The sequence below is a fragment of the Dendrobates tinctorius genome, unplaced genomic scaffold, assembly GCF_039654945.1.
Source record: "Dendrobates tinctorius isolate UK_male_01 unplaced genomic scaffold, ASM3965494v1 ptg000051l, whole genome shotgun sequence".
Classification (NCBI taxonomy): Eukaryota; Metazoa; Chordata; class Amphibia; order Anura; family Dendrobatidae; genus Dendrobates; species Dendrobates tinctorius.
Window position 1 is genome coordinate 27687055 of NW_027361719.1, and position 18471 is coordinate 27705525.

The 18471-nt window shown below is 45.9% G+C and overlaps 1 protein-coding gene across 1 annotated transcript in view; it reads left to right on the forward strand.

Annotated features, from left to right (window-relative positions):
- GLS2 (glutaminase 2) overlaps positions 1–18471 on the forward strand; it is a 143986-nt gene that overhangs the window by 69629 nt on the left and 55886 nt on the right. The window contains exons 5-6 of the mRNA XM_073576914.1: positions 11329–11408; positions 18244–18407. Of these exons, the coding sequence (XP_073433015.1) occupies positions 11329–11408; positions 18244–18407 (244 nt within the window). The remainder of the gene's footprint in view (positions 1–11328; positions 11409–18243; positions 18408–18471) is intronic.

The window sequence follows — 18471 nt, forward strand, 5'->3', positions numbered from 1 at the left end:
ACAAGGTAGAGGCATCGGTGTAACGATTGGTGAGGAATATGATCCTGGCTCATTAAAGTCTATAGCACTCAATTTAATAAAGTCTATGGCGCACAGTACCCAGCTTTGCTAGGTTCGCTAAATCCTGTTCGTGACGCCAGTTGGAGCACCCCGCAGGGCCTGGGGGTACTCGGTACCGGGCCCGTCGACTTCCATGGGGGACGGTGTCACGGCAGCAACCCGGTCCGTGGCCCAGAGGTGTCCAGTAATAAAATAGGGGAAAGTTGTGTGGTATTTATGTGGTAAAGATAATGTTTATAGATGGTGAAATACGTGACGCCACCTGTGGTATTCTAGTCAGAGGTGACCAGCGCTGCGGTGTTGCTTCTCTAGGATGGATGTTGGGCGCAGCTGATGTTGTAGCCCTCCACAGGTAGGGCTGTAGTCCCAGGGTAAAGATGTTAAATAAATAGTAAAAGTGGCTGTAAACGTTGGGGTGCAGATAAATGAGAGAAAGACACAGAGAGGTGCAGTTTCTTTAGCTTTTACTGGTAATAGGTTGCAGTCCGGAGTACCACATACAGGTGATGGAAGGATGCTGTCTCCTGCTGGTATGTAATTGCAGGATGCTTAGAGGGCTCTGTGCTGCTAGGGTTCAGTTCACTCAGCACTCTGATGGCTTTATCCTTAAAGTGTGCAAAGTCCAATTCAGGATTTTGTAGAGCCAATCTGCGCAGCTGTGTCCTTTGGTTGTTAGACTGGAGTCCCTCTATGAACTGCTCTGTTGATAATCTATCTTCATCTTGCACGCTCTCAGGATCAACCTGCTTTACAGCCCGGAGTGCCTCCTGTAGATTAAGGGCATAGTCCCGTATACTGTCCTGCACTCTCTGTTTGCACCCCAAAAAATCTCATTTTTATCTCTGTTGCAGTACGGGTATCAAAAGTGTCTTTCAGTCTGGCTAAGATTTGTTGGACAGTTCTTTTATCAGTGTCCGGCCAGGACTTTACTTCCCTCTGAGCCACACCAGTTAACTGGCCAATGAGGATACTGACTTTTTGGCTTTCTGACAGGGGGTACGCTTTGAACAAACTACATAGTCTTTCTTTAAAATCGCTCAGGGTGTGCGAATCCCCTGAGTACTGTGGTAACCAGGCCGCTCCTGGTATATATGGCATTGATAGCGGCATTATTGAGGCTGCGGCTGCGACCGCCGCTGAATCTTCACCCGCGTTGGGCATTTTCTTCTGCTTTTTACCTGCTCACAATAGAGCGCAGCTCCAGCTTCACTGGCACGCCCATCTCTGCTTGCACGCACTGTGTGATGCGGTTATTTGAAAGCTCATTAAAGTCTATAGCACTCAATTTAATAAAGTCTATGGCGCACAGTACCCAGCTTTGCTAGGTTCGCTAAATCCTGTTCGTGACGCCAGTTGGAGCACCCCGCGGGGCCTGGGGGTACTCGGTACCGGGCCCGTCGACTTCCATGGGGGACGGTGTCACGGCAGCGGCGGCAACCCGGTCCGTGGCCCAGAGGTGTCCAGTAATAAAATAGGGGAAAGTTGTGTGGTATTTATGTGGTAAAGATAATGTTTATAGATGGTGAAATACGTGACACCACCTGTGGTATTCTAGTCAGAGGTGACCAGCGCTGCGGTGTTGCTTCTCTAGGATGGATGTTGGGCGCAGCTGATGTTGTAGCCCTCCACAGGTAGGGCTGTAGTCCCAGGGTAAAGATGTTAAATAAATAGTAAAAGTGGCTGTAAACGTTGGGGTGCAGATAAATGAGAGAAAGACACAGAGAGGTGCAGTTTCTTTAGCTTTTACTGGTAATAGGTTGCAGTCCGGAGTACCACATACAGGTGATGGAATGGGTCCGACTCGCCTGGAGGCATTCAGGGGATCCACCTTGCCAGGTGGGGATTTAGGACCTTCCTTTCTGCGCTATGTGTGTGGGTCTCCGCTGTATATAACTATGCTGCGACCCTCTATTCGTGATGGTTTCACTAACCTGTACGGCTGTCAGCGTGAGCCTATTCCACGGGCTCCTTATCTGTTGACGTGCCCTCAGGTGTTCAATGTGCACAGGAATTTACAATTCCCTGTACTTTCAGAATCTGCTATCAGGGCGTACAGTTCCTGTCAGCCTAGGACTCTGATGTCCCTTTTCTCTTCATTAGCGCTTCACTCATGGGTCTGCTATATGCAGTATTTTAGCTTCCCTAGAGTCTCTTAGTCTCTGCTCTTGTATTTTTCCTCTTCACAGATCAGCTCTGCCTATCGAGCTCCTCTCATATCAGCTCCCTGTCTTCATCTCACAGGATCTTCCAGAAAGATCTCTTTACCTCACGTCCTCATGTTTAACTGTCATTATTTCTCCTCACAGCTCACAGCTGTTTCGTTTCCATGACAACCCCCTCAGCTGACTTCTAGCTGACTCACCAACCCCCTCTGCTGGCCAGAATTTATAAGGCATCTCCCTTTTCAGACGAGCAGCAGGAAATTGTGATTAAATCTATGCTGCCTGGCATGGGGGTCCCTTTTTGCCTCCAAGCATGACCTTACCCAGTAGAGGGAGGTAATGTCACCGTGACAACCGGACTCTGGGGTGTCACATTAGCCGGAAAGGTCAGGGTCCTCTCCCCTCTGTATCAGTCTGTCATTGTAAGTTTGTTTACTGTAAGTGATATCTGTAATTTGTATGTAACCCCTACTCATGTACAGCACCATGGAATTAATGGTGCTATATAAATAATAATAATAATAATAAACTGTGTCTCCAGCCTTATAATATGATCTGTTGGTGCACATAGAATATTATCATTGTTGTCGGCAGCACATTACCTGTTTACATACAACAGCTGTTGAGAACATTGATTTTTATGCAAGCTTAAAAATTATTTCATCTAATAAACAGATGTTTTGTTTGTTTGTCAGGTGATCGGCATCCAGTTTTAATAAACAGATAATCTGGAAACAAGCATTCCTAGAAACATTCGTTGTGATTATCAGCCAGAATAATTGCACTATAACAATCTAATGATTAAAAAAAACAAAAAACCAGTGATTGTATCAATTGTTACCCATTGTATGTTGCCGTCCTGGTGGCACTCTTCACATGTACAGTGTAAAAGTTTGGGCACCCCTGGTCAAAATTTCTGTTATTGTGAACAGTTAAGCAAGTTGAAGTGATCTCTAAAAAGCCTAAAGTTACAGATGACACATTTCATTTGTATTTTAGGCACAAATATATATATATTTTATTTTAAAAATTACAAGGGAAATGGGCCAAAGTTTGTGCAGCCTTTGAAGATTTGAGCGCTCAGATAACTTTGACCAAGGTTTCAGACCTTAATTAGCCTGTTAGCGTTATGGCTTGTTCACTATCATTGTCAGGAAAAGCCAGGTGATAGGTGATGCAAATCTCCCATCCATATGAAAAACCAGCCCCCTCTAACCCTGTGCCAAAAAACAGCAACCATGGGATCTTCTTTGCTTCCTCCCCTTCCCAGGAGCTGTGGTATGATCAGACCATGTCCCGGTACGGTCAGACACAGCCATACACAGTACACAGCAGGGGCACATTTATAAGATTATCTCAGCACAGGAACATTAATTTTTTCAAGCACATCCAATTGTGCAAATTATTGTTATACAAAGATCTATTAATTAAAATGTTGATTAAAATGAACTTTGTTCATGGGAAAACCCCTTTAACTGTTCACAATAACAGTAATTTTTCGACCAGGGGTAGCCAAACTTTTACATGCCACTGTACATAAATAACTTTCTATGATGTTCCATTAATCCAGAATGTTTTGTAATTTGGCATGCATTACTATTGGATTTTCACTGTGTAGAATCAAAGAAATGCTCACGGTCACATGTGTTTAGAGCTTTATTGCTATCGCCTACAATAAAAAAGAGAAAACATTTACTTATGGATTATATGATGCCAAACAAGGTTATGAACTGATAAGATTACATGCTTTCCTTGATTAGATGAACATGAACAAAAATAATATGAAATTCTCATATCTTAAGAGGTTGTTTGTTTTTATGGGTTTGATCTAATCTAGACTTGGGCAATACCTTTTAGGGACTAGTACAGACATTTACATAGATACATACAGTGGGGAAAATAAGTACGGAGTAATCCTATTGCTGCATATACATTAAATGGGAGTATACTCCGGACTACAGAGCAGGAGAAGGACTTGGGTATTCTGGTTACAAGTAAGTTGAGCAGCAGTAATCAATGTCAAGCAGCAGCCGCAAAAACAAACAAGATTTTAGGGTGTATAAAAAGAGATAAAATCCCATGATCCCAACATATTGTTGCCCCTTTATAAGTCACTGGTGAGGCCACATCTAGAATATTGGATCCAGTTTTGGGCTCCAAATTTTAAAATGGATATTCAGAAGTTAGAGTCAGTTCAAAGGCGGGCAACTAGATTATTACCAGGGATGGAAGGTCTCTCATATATTGAGAGGTTGGAAAAGTTGAGCTTCTTTAGCTTGGACAAAAGACGTCACAGAGGAGATCTCATTTACATGTATAAATATATGTGTGGTCAGTACAGAGGACTGGCGCATGACTTACGGTATTCCTTCCAAACACCATACTAAGGACTTGTGGGCACTCAATAAGGGTGGAAGACAGGCGATTTGTCATTGTCAATTTGTTTTGGCTTACACATCCTGCTGTAAAATACTGACCAAATACTGAATGTGTGAATGTGGCCTAAGGCTACGCTCCCACGATGAGTTTTTGGTGAGTTTTTGATGTTACAGATTTTCTGCACCATTTCTGCACGTATTAAGAATTAGGTTACTTGCGTTTTTAGTGCTTTTTTAACAATAATTTTTATCGCGTTTTTTTTGTCTCTCTTTGGTAGGTTATATTTTAAACAAAGTTGATTTTTAACATTTCCTGGTATCAGTATCCTTACTTCTTTATTGATAAAGACATGTGCGGATTTCATGCTTTTTTTATTCATTTTCGCCACAGAAACACACTAAAAATGCACGTGTCTTTTTTATCTGCAGATTTTCTGCATCTAATGCAAGTCTATAAGAAAAATCTGTACATAAAACTCAACGTACCCGCAAGTGAAATTGATACATTGTGGATTTTAAACACGCACCGCGGGTCAGTTTACATGAGTAAAAAAAAAAGGCCCAGTGGGGAAGAGATTTGAATAAATCCAATCCATTCTGCTGGAACTATAACACACTGCGTTTTTGATGATGCAAAAATACTTAGCGTCAAAAACCTACTAAAAGTTAATCGTGGGCGCCCAGCCTAAGGCATCCAACCACTGAGCATCACTACGTGGCTGGTGATACGCAGCATATTAGTGTACAGCATAAAATGACATGACCAGGCTCGGTCTGGCCTGGCGGGGTAGCGGGGAAATGCACGGGATGCCCCGAAGAGAGGGAAAATAGGTCGTTGGGGCCCTTTAAAAATGCGGCCCCTTTAAAAGCATGGACCCTTTAAGAGCGCGTCCCAGACTTTGCAGAGTCGCGTGTCCACGTACCAGCCTCTCTCTGACACGGCGTTGGGCGACCCTGGCTGACTCCACTCCACGGAAGGACCTTGCGTTCTGCCGCTCTTTATGGGCGGTGACGGCCCGCGCTCTCATTTCCTGCTCTGCTGCTGGCTGCCTGGCTGGCTAATCTCGTGACGCCTCTGCTATCCTGGCTGCTCCCAGCCTCCCACTCTCTACTGTTGGCTCCGGCTGTGTGGTGAGTAGTGTAGAGTGAGTCTCTGTGTCCTGTCTGTGACCTCTGGCTCTCTGTCTCAGTTCTGCTCTGCTGGCTCCCACTGTCCTGCCGGCTGTGTGGTGTGATGAGTGAGTGTGACACAGTCTCACTCTCTTCTCTCCGGGCTCCCTCTGTCCTGTGGCCTGCCCTGTATACCATGGGGCAGTGCTGTATATCATTTGGTGGCTGGATGAGGTGAAGTTTCTGTGTGGGGTCAGGAGGAGTTTACAGTGTGGATGTAGCAGAGCCAGAGGTGTACGGAGAGGCGCCGCGTGTGTACGAGGTGTACGGAGCGGCACCGCGTGTGTACGAGGTGTACGGAGCGGAGCCGCGTGTGTACGAGGTGTACGGAGCGGAGCCGCGTGTGTACGAGGTGTACGGAGCGGAGCCGCGTGTGTACGAGGTGTACGGAGAGGAGCCGCGTGTGTACGAGGTGTACGGAGAGGAGCCGCGTGTGTACGAGGTGTACGGAGCGGAGATATGCGTGTATTTTGGCATGGGGGGCCCCATTTGAAAGTTTGCACTGGGGCCCATAACTTGTAGTAACGCCACTGCATGTGGGACTGTGCTGTATACCATGGCGCTGTGCTGTATGCCATGTGGGGCTGTGCTATATAGCATGGTGCTGTGCTATATACCATGTGGGGCCTGTGCTGTATACCATGGGCCTGTGCTTTATATCATGTGGGGCTGTGCTGTATACCAATGGGGGGCTGTGCTGTATAACAATGGGGGGCTGTGCTGTATAACAATGGGGGGCTGTGCTGTATAACAATGGGGGCTGTGCTGTATAACAATGGGGGGCCGTGCTGTATACCATGTCATGCTGTGCTATATACCATGTGGTGCTGTGCTGTATACCATGTGGGTCTGTGCTGTATACCATGTGGGGCTGTGCTATATACCATGTGATGCTGTGCTATATACCATGTGGGACTGTGCTGTGTACCATGGTGGTTTTCTGTAAACCATGGCGCTGTGCTGTATACCAACATGGGGCTGTGCTGTATACCAACGTGGGGCTGTGCTGTATACCAATGTGGGGCTGTGCTGTATACCAATGTGGGGCTGTGCTGTATTCCAATGGGGGGCTGTGCTGTATACCATGGTGCTGTGCTGTATACCATGTGGGGCTGTGCTGTATACCATGTGGGGCTGTGTTATATACTTTGTAGCTGTGCTATATACTATGTGGCTGTTATATACCATGGGGGGCACATTATACATTATATTCTATGGGGGAGGCTGTGTTATATAATATGGGGGGCTACATTATATTCTATGGGGAGGTGGGCTGTATTATATTCTGTTCGGGGCTACATTATATTCTATGGGGGTCTGTATTATCTTTATTGTATTCTATGGGGAGTGATTGCATCATACTCTATGAAGGGGCTACATAATACTATATGAGGAGGCTACATTCTATTCTATGGTGTATATTTTGGGGGGCTGCATTATATTTTATGGGGGGCTAGATTATATTGTATGGGGGCTTTATTATACTTTATGAGGTGGCTACATTATATTCTATTGGGGCTGCATTATACTATATGAGGAGGGCTACATTGTATTCTATGGAGGGGCTACATTATACTATATAAGGGGCTGCCATATATTCTATGGAGGGGCTGAATTATATTCTGTGGGGGGTAACATTGTATTCTGTGGGGTGGCTACATTATGCTCTAAGGGGTGGCTGAAGTATACTATAAGAGGGGGGCTGCATTATATTCTATGGGGGTTACATTATATTGTATGGCAGAGCTGCATTATACTCTGTGGGGTGGCTGCATTATGCTCTATGGGGTGGCTGCATTATATTATATGTGGGCTGCATTATACTGTATCGAGGACTATGGGGAATACATTATACTATATGAAGAACTATGGGGTGCATTATATTATGGGAAGTGAACTGTACTACATGGATGACTGGCGGTGTATTATACTATATGGAGCACTAGTCTATAAGGAGTGTATTATACTAAATGGAGGACTGAGCAGTGTATTTTAATATATGGAGGAGTATTATATGGAGGACTGAGTGTATTTTAATATATGGAGGGCTATGAGGAGTGTATTATACTATATGGAGGACTGAGGAGTTTATTATACTATATGGAGGACTATGGGGTGTAAACTGTAGATGTGCTGCTGATAACGTGATACTGTATGGGGACAGATCGATCCATTAGTGATTGTTCTGTTCCCATCATTCTTTCTCAGATCGTGGAAAGAGGCCGGGAAACAAGTGTTGAACGACTTCAATATTGTCGATCACACTCATTTAGCGGCCTGAACTCCGCGCATGTAAATACAATCGAAATGCTTCTATGTGATGTGCAATATGTTAGCATTTGGGGCCCCATTTTAAACTTTGCCTAGGGCCCCACTTTGCCTAAAACCGGCCCTGCTCATACACATTACATGATGCAGCATCACAGATCACAATCTCTGCCAGTGCCTCCTATATAAGATACACACACCACACCTGATATGTCATATGAGGCCTGTATACCGACCGTACAGACCGCACTATCATCCTCCTGTATGCCGTACATAGGCAGAGAGTACGGTCTGTACAGTATCTAAGAGGGCGACAGTCTGTATGTCTTATAGGGGGCCTAATAGGAGGCCGACAGTCTGTATATCTCATAGGAGGCCTAATAGGAGGTCGTCAGTCTGTATGTCTTATAGGAGGCCTATTAGGAGGCCGACAGCCTGTATGTCATATACGAGGCCAATATGCCATGCATACCGCAATATCGGCTTCCAATATACTGTACATACCACACTCTCAGCCTCTTATAGAAAGTATCTGTTATAGGAGACCGAGAGTGCGGTCTGTATGTGCTATAGGATGCCAAGAGTACAGTCTGTACGATATATAGGTGGCTGAGAGTGCGGTCTGTACGATATATAGGAGGCTGAGAGTGCGGTCTGTACGATATATAGGAGGCTGAGAGTGCGGTCTGTACGATATATAGGAGGCTGAGAGTGCGATCTGTACGATATATAGGAGGCTGAGAGTGCGGTCTGTACGATATATAGGAGGCTGAGAGTGCGGTCTGTACGATATATAGGAGGCTGAGAGTGCGATCTGTACGATATATAGGAGGCTGAGAGTGCGGTCTGTACGATATATAGGAGGCTGAGAGTGCGGTCTGTACGATATATAGGAGGCTGAGAGTGCGGTCTGTACGATATATAGGAGGCTGAGAGTGCGATCTGTACGATATATAGGAGGCTGAGAGTGCGGTCTGTACGATATATAGGAGGCTGAGAGTGCGATCTGTACGATATATAGGAGGCTGAGAGTGCGGTCTGTACGATATATAGGAGGCTGAGAGTGCGGTCTGTACGATATATAGGAGGCTGAGAGTGCGGTCTGTAAGATATATAGGAGGCTGAGAGTGCGGTCTGTACGATATATATGAGGCTGAGAGTGCGGTCTGTACGATATATAGGAGGCTGAGAGTGCGGTCTGTACGATATATAGGAGGCTGAGAGTGCGGTCTGTATGATATATACGAGGCTGAGAGCGCGGTCTGTACGTATATAGGAGGCTGAGAGTGCAGTCGGTATGATATATAGGAGGCTGAGAGTGCGGTCTGTGCGTATATAGTAGGCTGAGAGTGCGGTCTGTACGATATACAGGAGGCTGAGAGTGCGGTCTGTACAATATATATGAGGTGGAGAGCGTTCTCTTTTGCACACTGTATAGCTTGCTAAAAGGCACACATTTTAGTGGGAGAGTCCAAAAAATGAACACGTAATAAAACCGTTTATGGTAGCCATAGTGTGTGTTAGGGCTAGCGGAATGCACCAAGTAATAAAATAATAGTTAGGTGCGTTCGCAGCCCGGGGTCCAGGGGTGGTAAACTGCTGCTTAGTAATGGCGGTGTACAAAAGGTCACACATAGGTTAACGTCACCCAGTGTGAAGAGAAGCAAACTCTGTTAACTCACAGAGCCGCGCTACCGCAGAACATAAATGCTGGTGCTTGTTTAGCTCACAAAGCCCGGCCATAGAGCGCACAGAAAGCGGTCACAGAACTCTGCCCCAAGGACACGGGGTCAGAGTCCCGCTAGACCTCCTGATCGCACGTCGTCGCACCTGCAGACGCCACTACAGACGCTGACTATGGAGTGTCGATCACGTGCACCGTGGCGTGCCGAGCCACAAGTGGACACTTATGCCTGTCTCAGACTCTGTCCTACCTACACCTAAGCCTGGGCGCTTAACAGGCTAGGCTGCACAACACATGCGTACCAAGGGTTGGGGTTTCTTAATGAGTCATTCACCAGAGACATTCATACATGCATACAACACTCACTCCTCATAGTCTGATAATGCAGTCTATACGAGCGCATGGCCGAGCGGCCATGCGAACCTTTATTAGCCGTGTCCTCCGGGACCTTCCTGACCTTTCTGATGGTCCAATCCGAGCTGGAGAAGGACCTGAGCATGTTACCTCCAATCTCCAATGAGAGATTGTCCCACGGGCATGCTCAATGGACCGAAAGGAGGACTTAGTCCCTGGAGTAGCTCGCTGCTGACCAGCATGCGTTGCTATAGCTGGACCAGAGGTGGCAGCAGCAAGCAAACCCACAGAGCTGGGTTGAGCAGAGTGCCGGGATCGACGAGTCTGCTGAGCAGGCTCCTCTGTGGATGAAGAGGAATGGGAGACTGCCGGATGCGAGTCTCGGGATTCCTGCTGTGCAGCGACAGGAACCTGACGCCTAACATTGTGGGCCCCTAGAGTCAATTACCCTGGTGGGCCCTAGGCACCCCAGTCCGACCCTGGTCATGACACAGCCTCAGCATGGTATACAGTATATGCAGTAACTGATCTTATGTAATCATGTGGTATCTCCACCCACTTAATAAAGGATATAACAGGCCAGGACGTAACAATGGGGTCCATGTATGTAGTGCTAGAACGTTATTTGTATGAGGGTGGCGGACCCTCTACTACCCTTTTTCATACAGATTGCCTCACCATCACTTTTCGGGCAGAAATAAAATTCTTCTGTAAAGCGCAAATGAGGTACAATACCGGGCACATCATTAAATTCACACAGCTATTTGTCTTTTACCGTATGCAGATTTTCATTTTTCATGTGTTTGCAATGCATCATTAGGGAGATTTGTTTTCAACAACACAACAAACCGACATGAAAGACTAAGAAACATAGTAGAAAAAAGGCAGCCATATTTACCAAAATAGGACACAAAACTAATGCACTTACAGGGTTCAGCAGCTCCCCTTGATAAAAGCAACATGGGTGCAAAATACAGAATTATTTTTTTCTGTATACAAAATTTTCACATACAAAATTTTTAACAAAACTGCTGCTTTTTCCCACATTTTTGTGCTCACTGGTTCCCCTTCAGATTACAGCGTTGCTTGATATTGATGTTGAAGTTGTGCTCAGATGAGTAAGGGGTGGGGTTTCCTGAGCGTATTGCTATGTCGTTTGTATCCATGCTTCCATGAAGGAGGCTCCTGAACAATGCAGTTAGCACCACAATTGAGAAATTGTTCAACTGTTTTTATTTCTAACTATTTTTAGGTGGCAAACTATATTCCACAACTCGCCAAAGTAAGCCCTGACCTGTGGGGTGTATCTCTCTGTACTGTGGATGGACAGAGGTAAGAACAAAAACAGGCGGTGACCTGTTATCATACTAGTATCATTATTAGTATCCTAGAGAGAACTATTGGATGGTAGAAGATCAGCATTTTGTCTGTGTGATTTGTGCTGGTGGAACACAATTAAAGAATGTATTTTACCACATGTCCTAAAATCCACATTGTGAATGGAGTAATTTCTGCTAAAACACGTTTTACCACATGGATTTTTGTTTTTGATTGTGCAGCAGGCTAGGGTACGTGCACACACTGTGGACTGGGGTGCGGATTTGGCCGCGCGGATTTTGTAAAACCAGCAGGTAAATCTGCAGGTCAAAAGACCTGCGGTTTTACCTGCGGATTAGCCTGCGGTTTTGCCCTGCGGTTTTTCATCTCCACAATGGAGGAGATGGTAAACCGCAGCGGAATCCTCAGAAAGAATTGACATGTCAATTCTTTCTGCGGTTTAGAAACTGCAGGAAATCCGCGCGGAAAAATCCGCACCATCTGCACTGCGGTTTTTAATATCCATAGGATATTATGGTACTGTACACCGCAGCAAAAACTGCTGCGGATCCGCAGGGGCCAAATCCGCTGCGGAACCGCAGCAGAATCCGCAGCGTGTGCACACACCCTAATGTCCTGGTGAATAGACCCGGCAAGCTGCTTCATGCAAATTTAGCATCTTTAAAGGGAATGTGTCACCATAAAAATCCAGTCCAATCTGCAAGCAGCATGTTATAGAGTAGGGAGAGCTGAGAAGATTGATATACAATTATGTAAGAAAATATTCAGTATAACCTTTATCTTAATCATTCAAACCTTTGCTCTTTCTGGGCTCTTTGGACTAGTGGGTGGTCCTATCAGTGACTGACAGCAATCTCTCTAGCCACACTTATACAAAGAAAGCTGTCCGTCACTGACAGGACCACCCACTGGACCAAAGAGCCCAGAAAGAGCAATGGTTTGAATGATTCAAATAAAGGTTATACTGAATCTTTTCTCACAAAATCATATACAGTTGTGGCCAAAAGTATTGACACCCCTGCAATTCTGTCAGATAATACTTAGTTTCTTCCTGAAAATGATTGCAAACACAAATTCTTTGGTATTATTATCTTCATTTAATTTGTCTTAAATGAAAAAACACAAAAAGAATTGTCCTAAAGCCAAATTGGGTATAATTCCACACCAAACATAAAAAAGAGGGTGGACAAAAGTATTGGCACTGTTCGAAAAATCATGTGATGCTTCTCTAAGTTGTGTAATTAACAGCACCTGTAACTTACCTGTGGCACCTAACAGGTGTTGGCAATAACTAAATCACACTTGCAGCCAGTTGACATGGATTAAAGTTTACTCAACCTCTGTCCTGTGTCCTTGTGTGTACCACATTGAGCATGGAGAAAAGAAAGAAGACCAAAGAACTGTCTGAGGACTTGAGAAAATTGTGAGGAAGCATGAGCAATCTCAAGGCTACAAGTCCATCTCCAAAGACTTGAATATTCCTGTGTCTACCGTTCCCGCTGTGTCATCAAGAAGTTTAAAGCCCATGGCACTGTGGCTAACCTCCCTAGATGTGGACGGAAAAGAAAAATTGACAAGAGATTTCAACGTAAGATTGTGCGGATGTTGGATAAAGAACCTCGAGTAATATCCAAACAAGTTCAAGCTGCCCTGCAGTCCGAGGGTACGACAGTGTCAACCCGTACTATCCGTCGGCGTCTGAATGAAAAGGGACTGTATGGTAGGAGACCCAGGAAGACCCCACTTCTTACCCAGAGACATAAAAAAGCCAGGCTGGAGTTTGCCAAAACTTACCTGAAAAAGCCTAAAACGTTTTGGAAGAATGTTCTCTTGTCAGATGAGACAAAAGTAGAGCATTTTGGGCAAAGGCATCAACATAGAGTTTACAGAAAAAAAAGAGGCATTCAAAGAAAAGAACACGGTCCCTACAGTCAAACATGGTGGAGGTTCCCTGATGTTTTGGGGTTGCTTTGCTGCCTCTGGCACTGGACGGCTTGACCGTGTGCATGGCATTATGAAGTCTGAAGACTACCAACAAATTTTGCAGCATAATGTAGGGCCCAGTGTGAGAAAGCTGGGTCTCCCTCAGAGGACATGGGTCTTCCAGCAGGACAATGACCCAAAACACACTTCAAAAAGCACTAGAAAATGGTTTGAGAGAAAGCACTGGAGACTTCTAAGGTGGCCAGCAATGAGTCCAGACCTGAATCCCATAGAACACCTGTAAAGAGATCTAAAAATGGCAGTTTGGAGAAGGCACCCTTCAAATATCAGGGACCTGGAGCAGTTTGCCAAAGAAGAATGGCCTAAAATTCCAGCAGAGCATTGTAAGAAACTCATTGATGGTTACAGAAAGCGGTTGGTCGCAGTTATTTTGGCTAAAGGTTGTGTAACCAAGTATTAGGCTGAGGGTGCCAATACTTTAGTCTGGCCCATTTTTGGAGTTTTGTGTGAAATGATCAATGTTTTGCTTTTTTGCTTCATTCTCTTTTGTGTTTTTTTTCATTTAAGACAAATTAAATGAAGATAATAATACCAAAGAATTTGTGTTTGCAATCATTTTCAGGAAGAAACTGAGTATTATCTGACAGAATTGCAGGGGTGTCAATACCTTTGGCCACAACTGTATCAATCTACTCAACTCTCCCCGCTCTATAACATGGGGCCTGCAGACCGGACTGCATTTTCATGGTGACAGGTTACCTTTAAAGGGAATATGTCACCTACTTTTGGCGGGCTATTTAAATGAGGTCGGTCCGGTCCGATGGGAGGTGTTTCCGATCTTTGCCGCCTCCCCATCCTTGGCCGCCCTCCGCAGTTTTTTCATGAATAGAAGTAGGTGTCCGCCATTTTTCACGAGTGCGCAAAGCATTCTTGGCTTGCGCACGCGCAGTATGCTTTGCCCAACTGCGGGCAAAGCCGAAAAGCCTGACTGCACATGCGCCGGTTAACTAAGCCCCGGAAGTATTTTGCTGTGTTCCGGGGCCTAGTTAACCGGCACATGCGCAGTAAGGATGGGGAGGCGCCTATTCAGCTCTGCAATTTCCTTTTCTAGCAGCGCCAGATCGAGGTGTTCCACAGGCCCGGAGCCTGACTCCATAGAGCCGGGAGAAGTTGTTATCTCTCCACCGCACTACACAGGCCTCCTTCCACTCTCCATCATGGCCTCCTGGTCTTCTGGCTTCTTCTCCGCTCTCTTTCCTGCCGCAGAGCTTCTTTCCACCCCCTGGGGGCAGTGTCTCTTTCCTTTGCCACCATACTAGGCTAGAATCTGGACCCCTCTTTAGGTCGGTCATGACGCAGTTGCATAGAAGTACAGTCATGGGAGGTTCATTCTGTTTCGCGATCTTTCTTGGGTACCGCCCACGATGGCACACCTCACTGAATACCTCGTGGGACCGCCATAGCCGCCATTTTTACAGTCAAAATCACAGTCCAATTCACAGTCCAATAAACTTGTTTCTTTGCACATTTTGGTTTGTCATTTCTCAGTTCAATCAAATTTAAGGCACACAGGACCCGATGGCACCGGGCGTCATAATCCTGTTTGTGACGCCAAGATGGATCACCCCCACGGCTGCGGGAATTACGTGGTACCAGGCCGGTGTCTTAAAGGGGCATGTGTCGCAGTGGCAGTGACCCGGTCCGATGCCTTGAGTGTCCATGTAAAATAAGAGGATTGATGCTGAGTTAAGTTTAGGTGCAGATAAGTTTGTGATGCCACCTGTGGTATCTGGTCAGAGGCGACCAGCGCTGCAGTGCAGATCCTCTGGGACCAATGGTGGGCTGCAGCAGAGATGTAATAGCTCTCCACAGGCAGAGCTATAGTCCCAGGGCAGCTGTGGTAGATGTTGAGATAGATGATGTAGTGGATGTAGCAGTGCTGAGAGGCTGACGCAGGAAGAAGGCAGAGACACAGCTGAATGTGGTTCCAAAGCTTTACTCACTGTTTTCCGATGCTCACAGGTGCCCGCTTCTGTGCCGTGTCTTCCAGGTGAGGGGCTCAATCAACTCCCAGGTAAATGGAGTACACCTTTCTAGCATTCCCTTCAATATGTGCCCTTCCTGGACGTCTGCTTTCTTGCGCTAATCTGAAGTACTTGTAGTTATGAGCTACACTCAAGTTCCTCTTTCTGTCTGTTACATAGAACTCCACTCGCATGACAGGCAGCTGTAGCCTACTTCAGGGACCTCTTACAATCATGTCCCGGCTCACACACATTGCTACTGTGTCGTCAAGTCTTAGTTGGGAATAGAGCATTTACAGCTCCCTTTCCTCCGGTTTCTGCTGTAGGATCATTAGTATCCACACAGTCTTGGACACCAGCGCCCGGCCTTTGACGCTTAAGCTTAGGGAAGGGCTCTGCTCTAACCCCAGTCCCCAGCTCTCCTCCACATGTCCCGTTCCTTTCCCCTCTTGGGAACTTCTCCTCCCTCCTTCTCTCATTTTTCCCACTTTTCTACAAATTAAGCTCCACCCACCTTCCAGCACCCTTCATGAACCAAGCTGGGGTCATATAGGGTGCCCTGTTGTTCTAAGGTGTCTGTGCTGGGTGCAGGTACTGGAGTCTGGTCAGGTGTCTCCATCTTACCTGGATAGTGGGACACCCCACCTCAGGAGGAGGTGCAGTACCTCTGTGATGACTGAACCTTCAGGGGTGCCACATGAGCGTCTAAACATTTTCTGCATTTGCCATCTGTAGGTGATCCATTTTTATATAGCAGCAGTTCTTAAAAATTTACAATTTTCTTTACTACAGATAACTACGTTAAATAATTACAGTGTATCCTTAAAATCGGATACTATACTGTGGCATCCAATGCTTTTTACGCATCCATAGAATTGAATGGGTGAGTTTTATCCGATTTATGGAAGAAACTAGTATGTGCTGCTATTTTTTTCAAGTGGCCTCCAACAAATACTGCATCCTCTGGATATTGCATAATACAGTAGGTTGAAATTAAGTTTTTAGAATTTGTTTTTTAGCCATGCAATCCCTGTGGGGCCAGTAGCACTTTTTACTACGCTCATTACACTTATGTGCTGTACAATAATTTGGTCCTGGAGAACAGCTACATTCATGTATCTTCTCCTGTGTGTAAATCCTTTTCCAAGAGTTACGTATGAATGAATTATTATGAAGTAATTTTATCAATTAAAGAAAAAAGCAGAGAGATCTCTTTTAATGTGGTGACTGCATAGGCAATTTGGTAACCAGGGGCGGACATGCCATCGGTGCAACCTGAGGCCCAAGAGCTATGGAGCTGGAATCAAGTGCCCATATATTGTTACTGACCAGGGTCCTCTTCTGTCTCTGTCCACCCCTGGTGGTGCACAGTTGATTTTAGAGATGAAAGAATGTTTTTTTGGCCACATTCAGACACCCATGATTTTTATCTTATATGAAAACACGGACTGCTCTTCATCAGTGTTTTGGATCGATGTTTCATCAGTGTTTGGCCAGTGTGTCAGTTTGTACCATCATTATTTCATCAGTGATTCTAACAAAGGAGAAAAGAAATAAATGACAAAGCTTCTCCTATCCATTACAATGTTCATCACAGACAGTACGCCATCCCTGTGCTCTCTGATTGATGTCATATGAAAGCCTATAGGTTAATATGAAATACACAAAACAACATCTTGACATTTTGGACGCTTATTTTGCACTAGATTATGGCCCGATGCTATCACATAGGGAGGATGCGATAGCATCACACCTCTTGCCATGTTAACCCTCAACACACACACACTCCTCAACACGCACTCCTCTCACCTTTCACCATCTCCTCTCACGTCCACTCACTCCTTCACTCCACATACGACCCCTTCTCTCACTCCGTTTCTCATACTCACGCCGTCATCGCCGCTGCTCCACGATCCCCGACATCTTCTTCCGCCGGCGCCATCCTGGATCCAGACGTCCTTCCACGCCGGCGACATGTTCTTGCGGCGACGCCATCTTGAGTATCGTGAAATCCCACGATACTCAAGATGGCGTCGCCGCAAGAGCATGTACCCAGCGTGGATGCCGTCGGGATCCAAAATGGCGTCGGCGAAATCTCGCGAGTTTTCGCCGACGCCATTTTGGATCCCGACGTTGTCCTCGCCGGCGACATGTTCTTGCGGCGACGCCATGTTGAGTATCGCGGGATTTCGCCGATCCAAAATGGCGTCTCCGCAAGAACATGTCGCCGGCGTGGATGCCGTCGGGATCCAAAATGGCGTTGGCAAAATCTCGCGAGATTTCGCCGACGCCATTTTGGATCCCGACAGCATCCACGCTGGCGACATGCTCTTGCGGCGACGCCATCTTGAGTATCGCAGGATTTCACGATACTCAAGATGGCGTCGCCGCAAGAACATGTCGCCGGCGTGGAGGACGTCTGGATCCAGGATGGCGCCGTCGGAAGAAGATGTCGGGGATCGTGGATCAGCGGCGATGACGGCGTGAGTATGAGAGACGGAGTGAGAGAAGGGGTCGTATGTGGAGTGAAAGAGTGAGTGGACGTGAGTGGAGATGGTGAAAGGTGAGAGGAGTGTGTGTTGAGGAGTGTGTGTGTTGAGGAGGAGTGGTGTGTTGAGGGTTAACATGGAAAGAGGTGTGCGGTGACGTCACCGGTTACAACTGGACGGAAGTTGTTACAACCGGAAGCTGCTTAGGGCATTTATTATTATAGATTATTTTGGTCTGTGCCAATTTTTCAAAAGTATGTATGCTGCAGGCGTGGCTATGGTATTATTAATAGATATAATTAATTATTATTAAGAGATATAGAGGATGTCGATATAATTTTTTTTTTAAGCAAATCATGTGTCTGCTTTAAGGTATTCGGTAGGAGACACTGAGGTCCCTTTATGTCTGCAATCATGTGTGAAGCCATTAAAGTATGCCATCGCTGTGAATGACCTGGGGGCAGGCTATGTCCATCAGCATGTTGGCAAAGAGCCCAGTGGCCTTCGTTTTAACAAGCTTTCACTTAACCAACAAGGTAAGAGGTCCACGTTGCATGGAATTCATGATGTGTCTAGACAGTATGTAGTGAAATTTTCAAA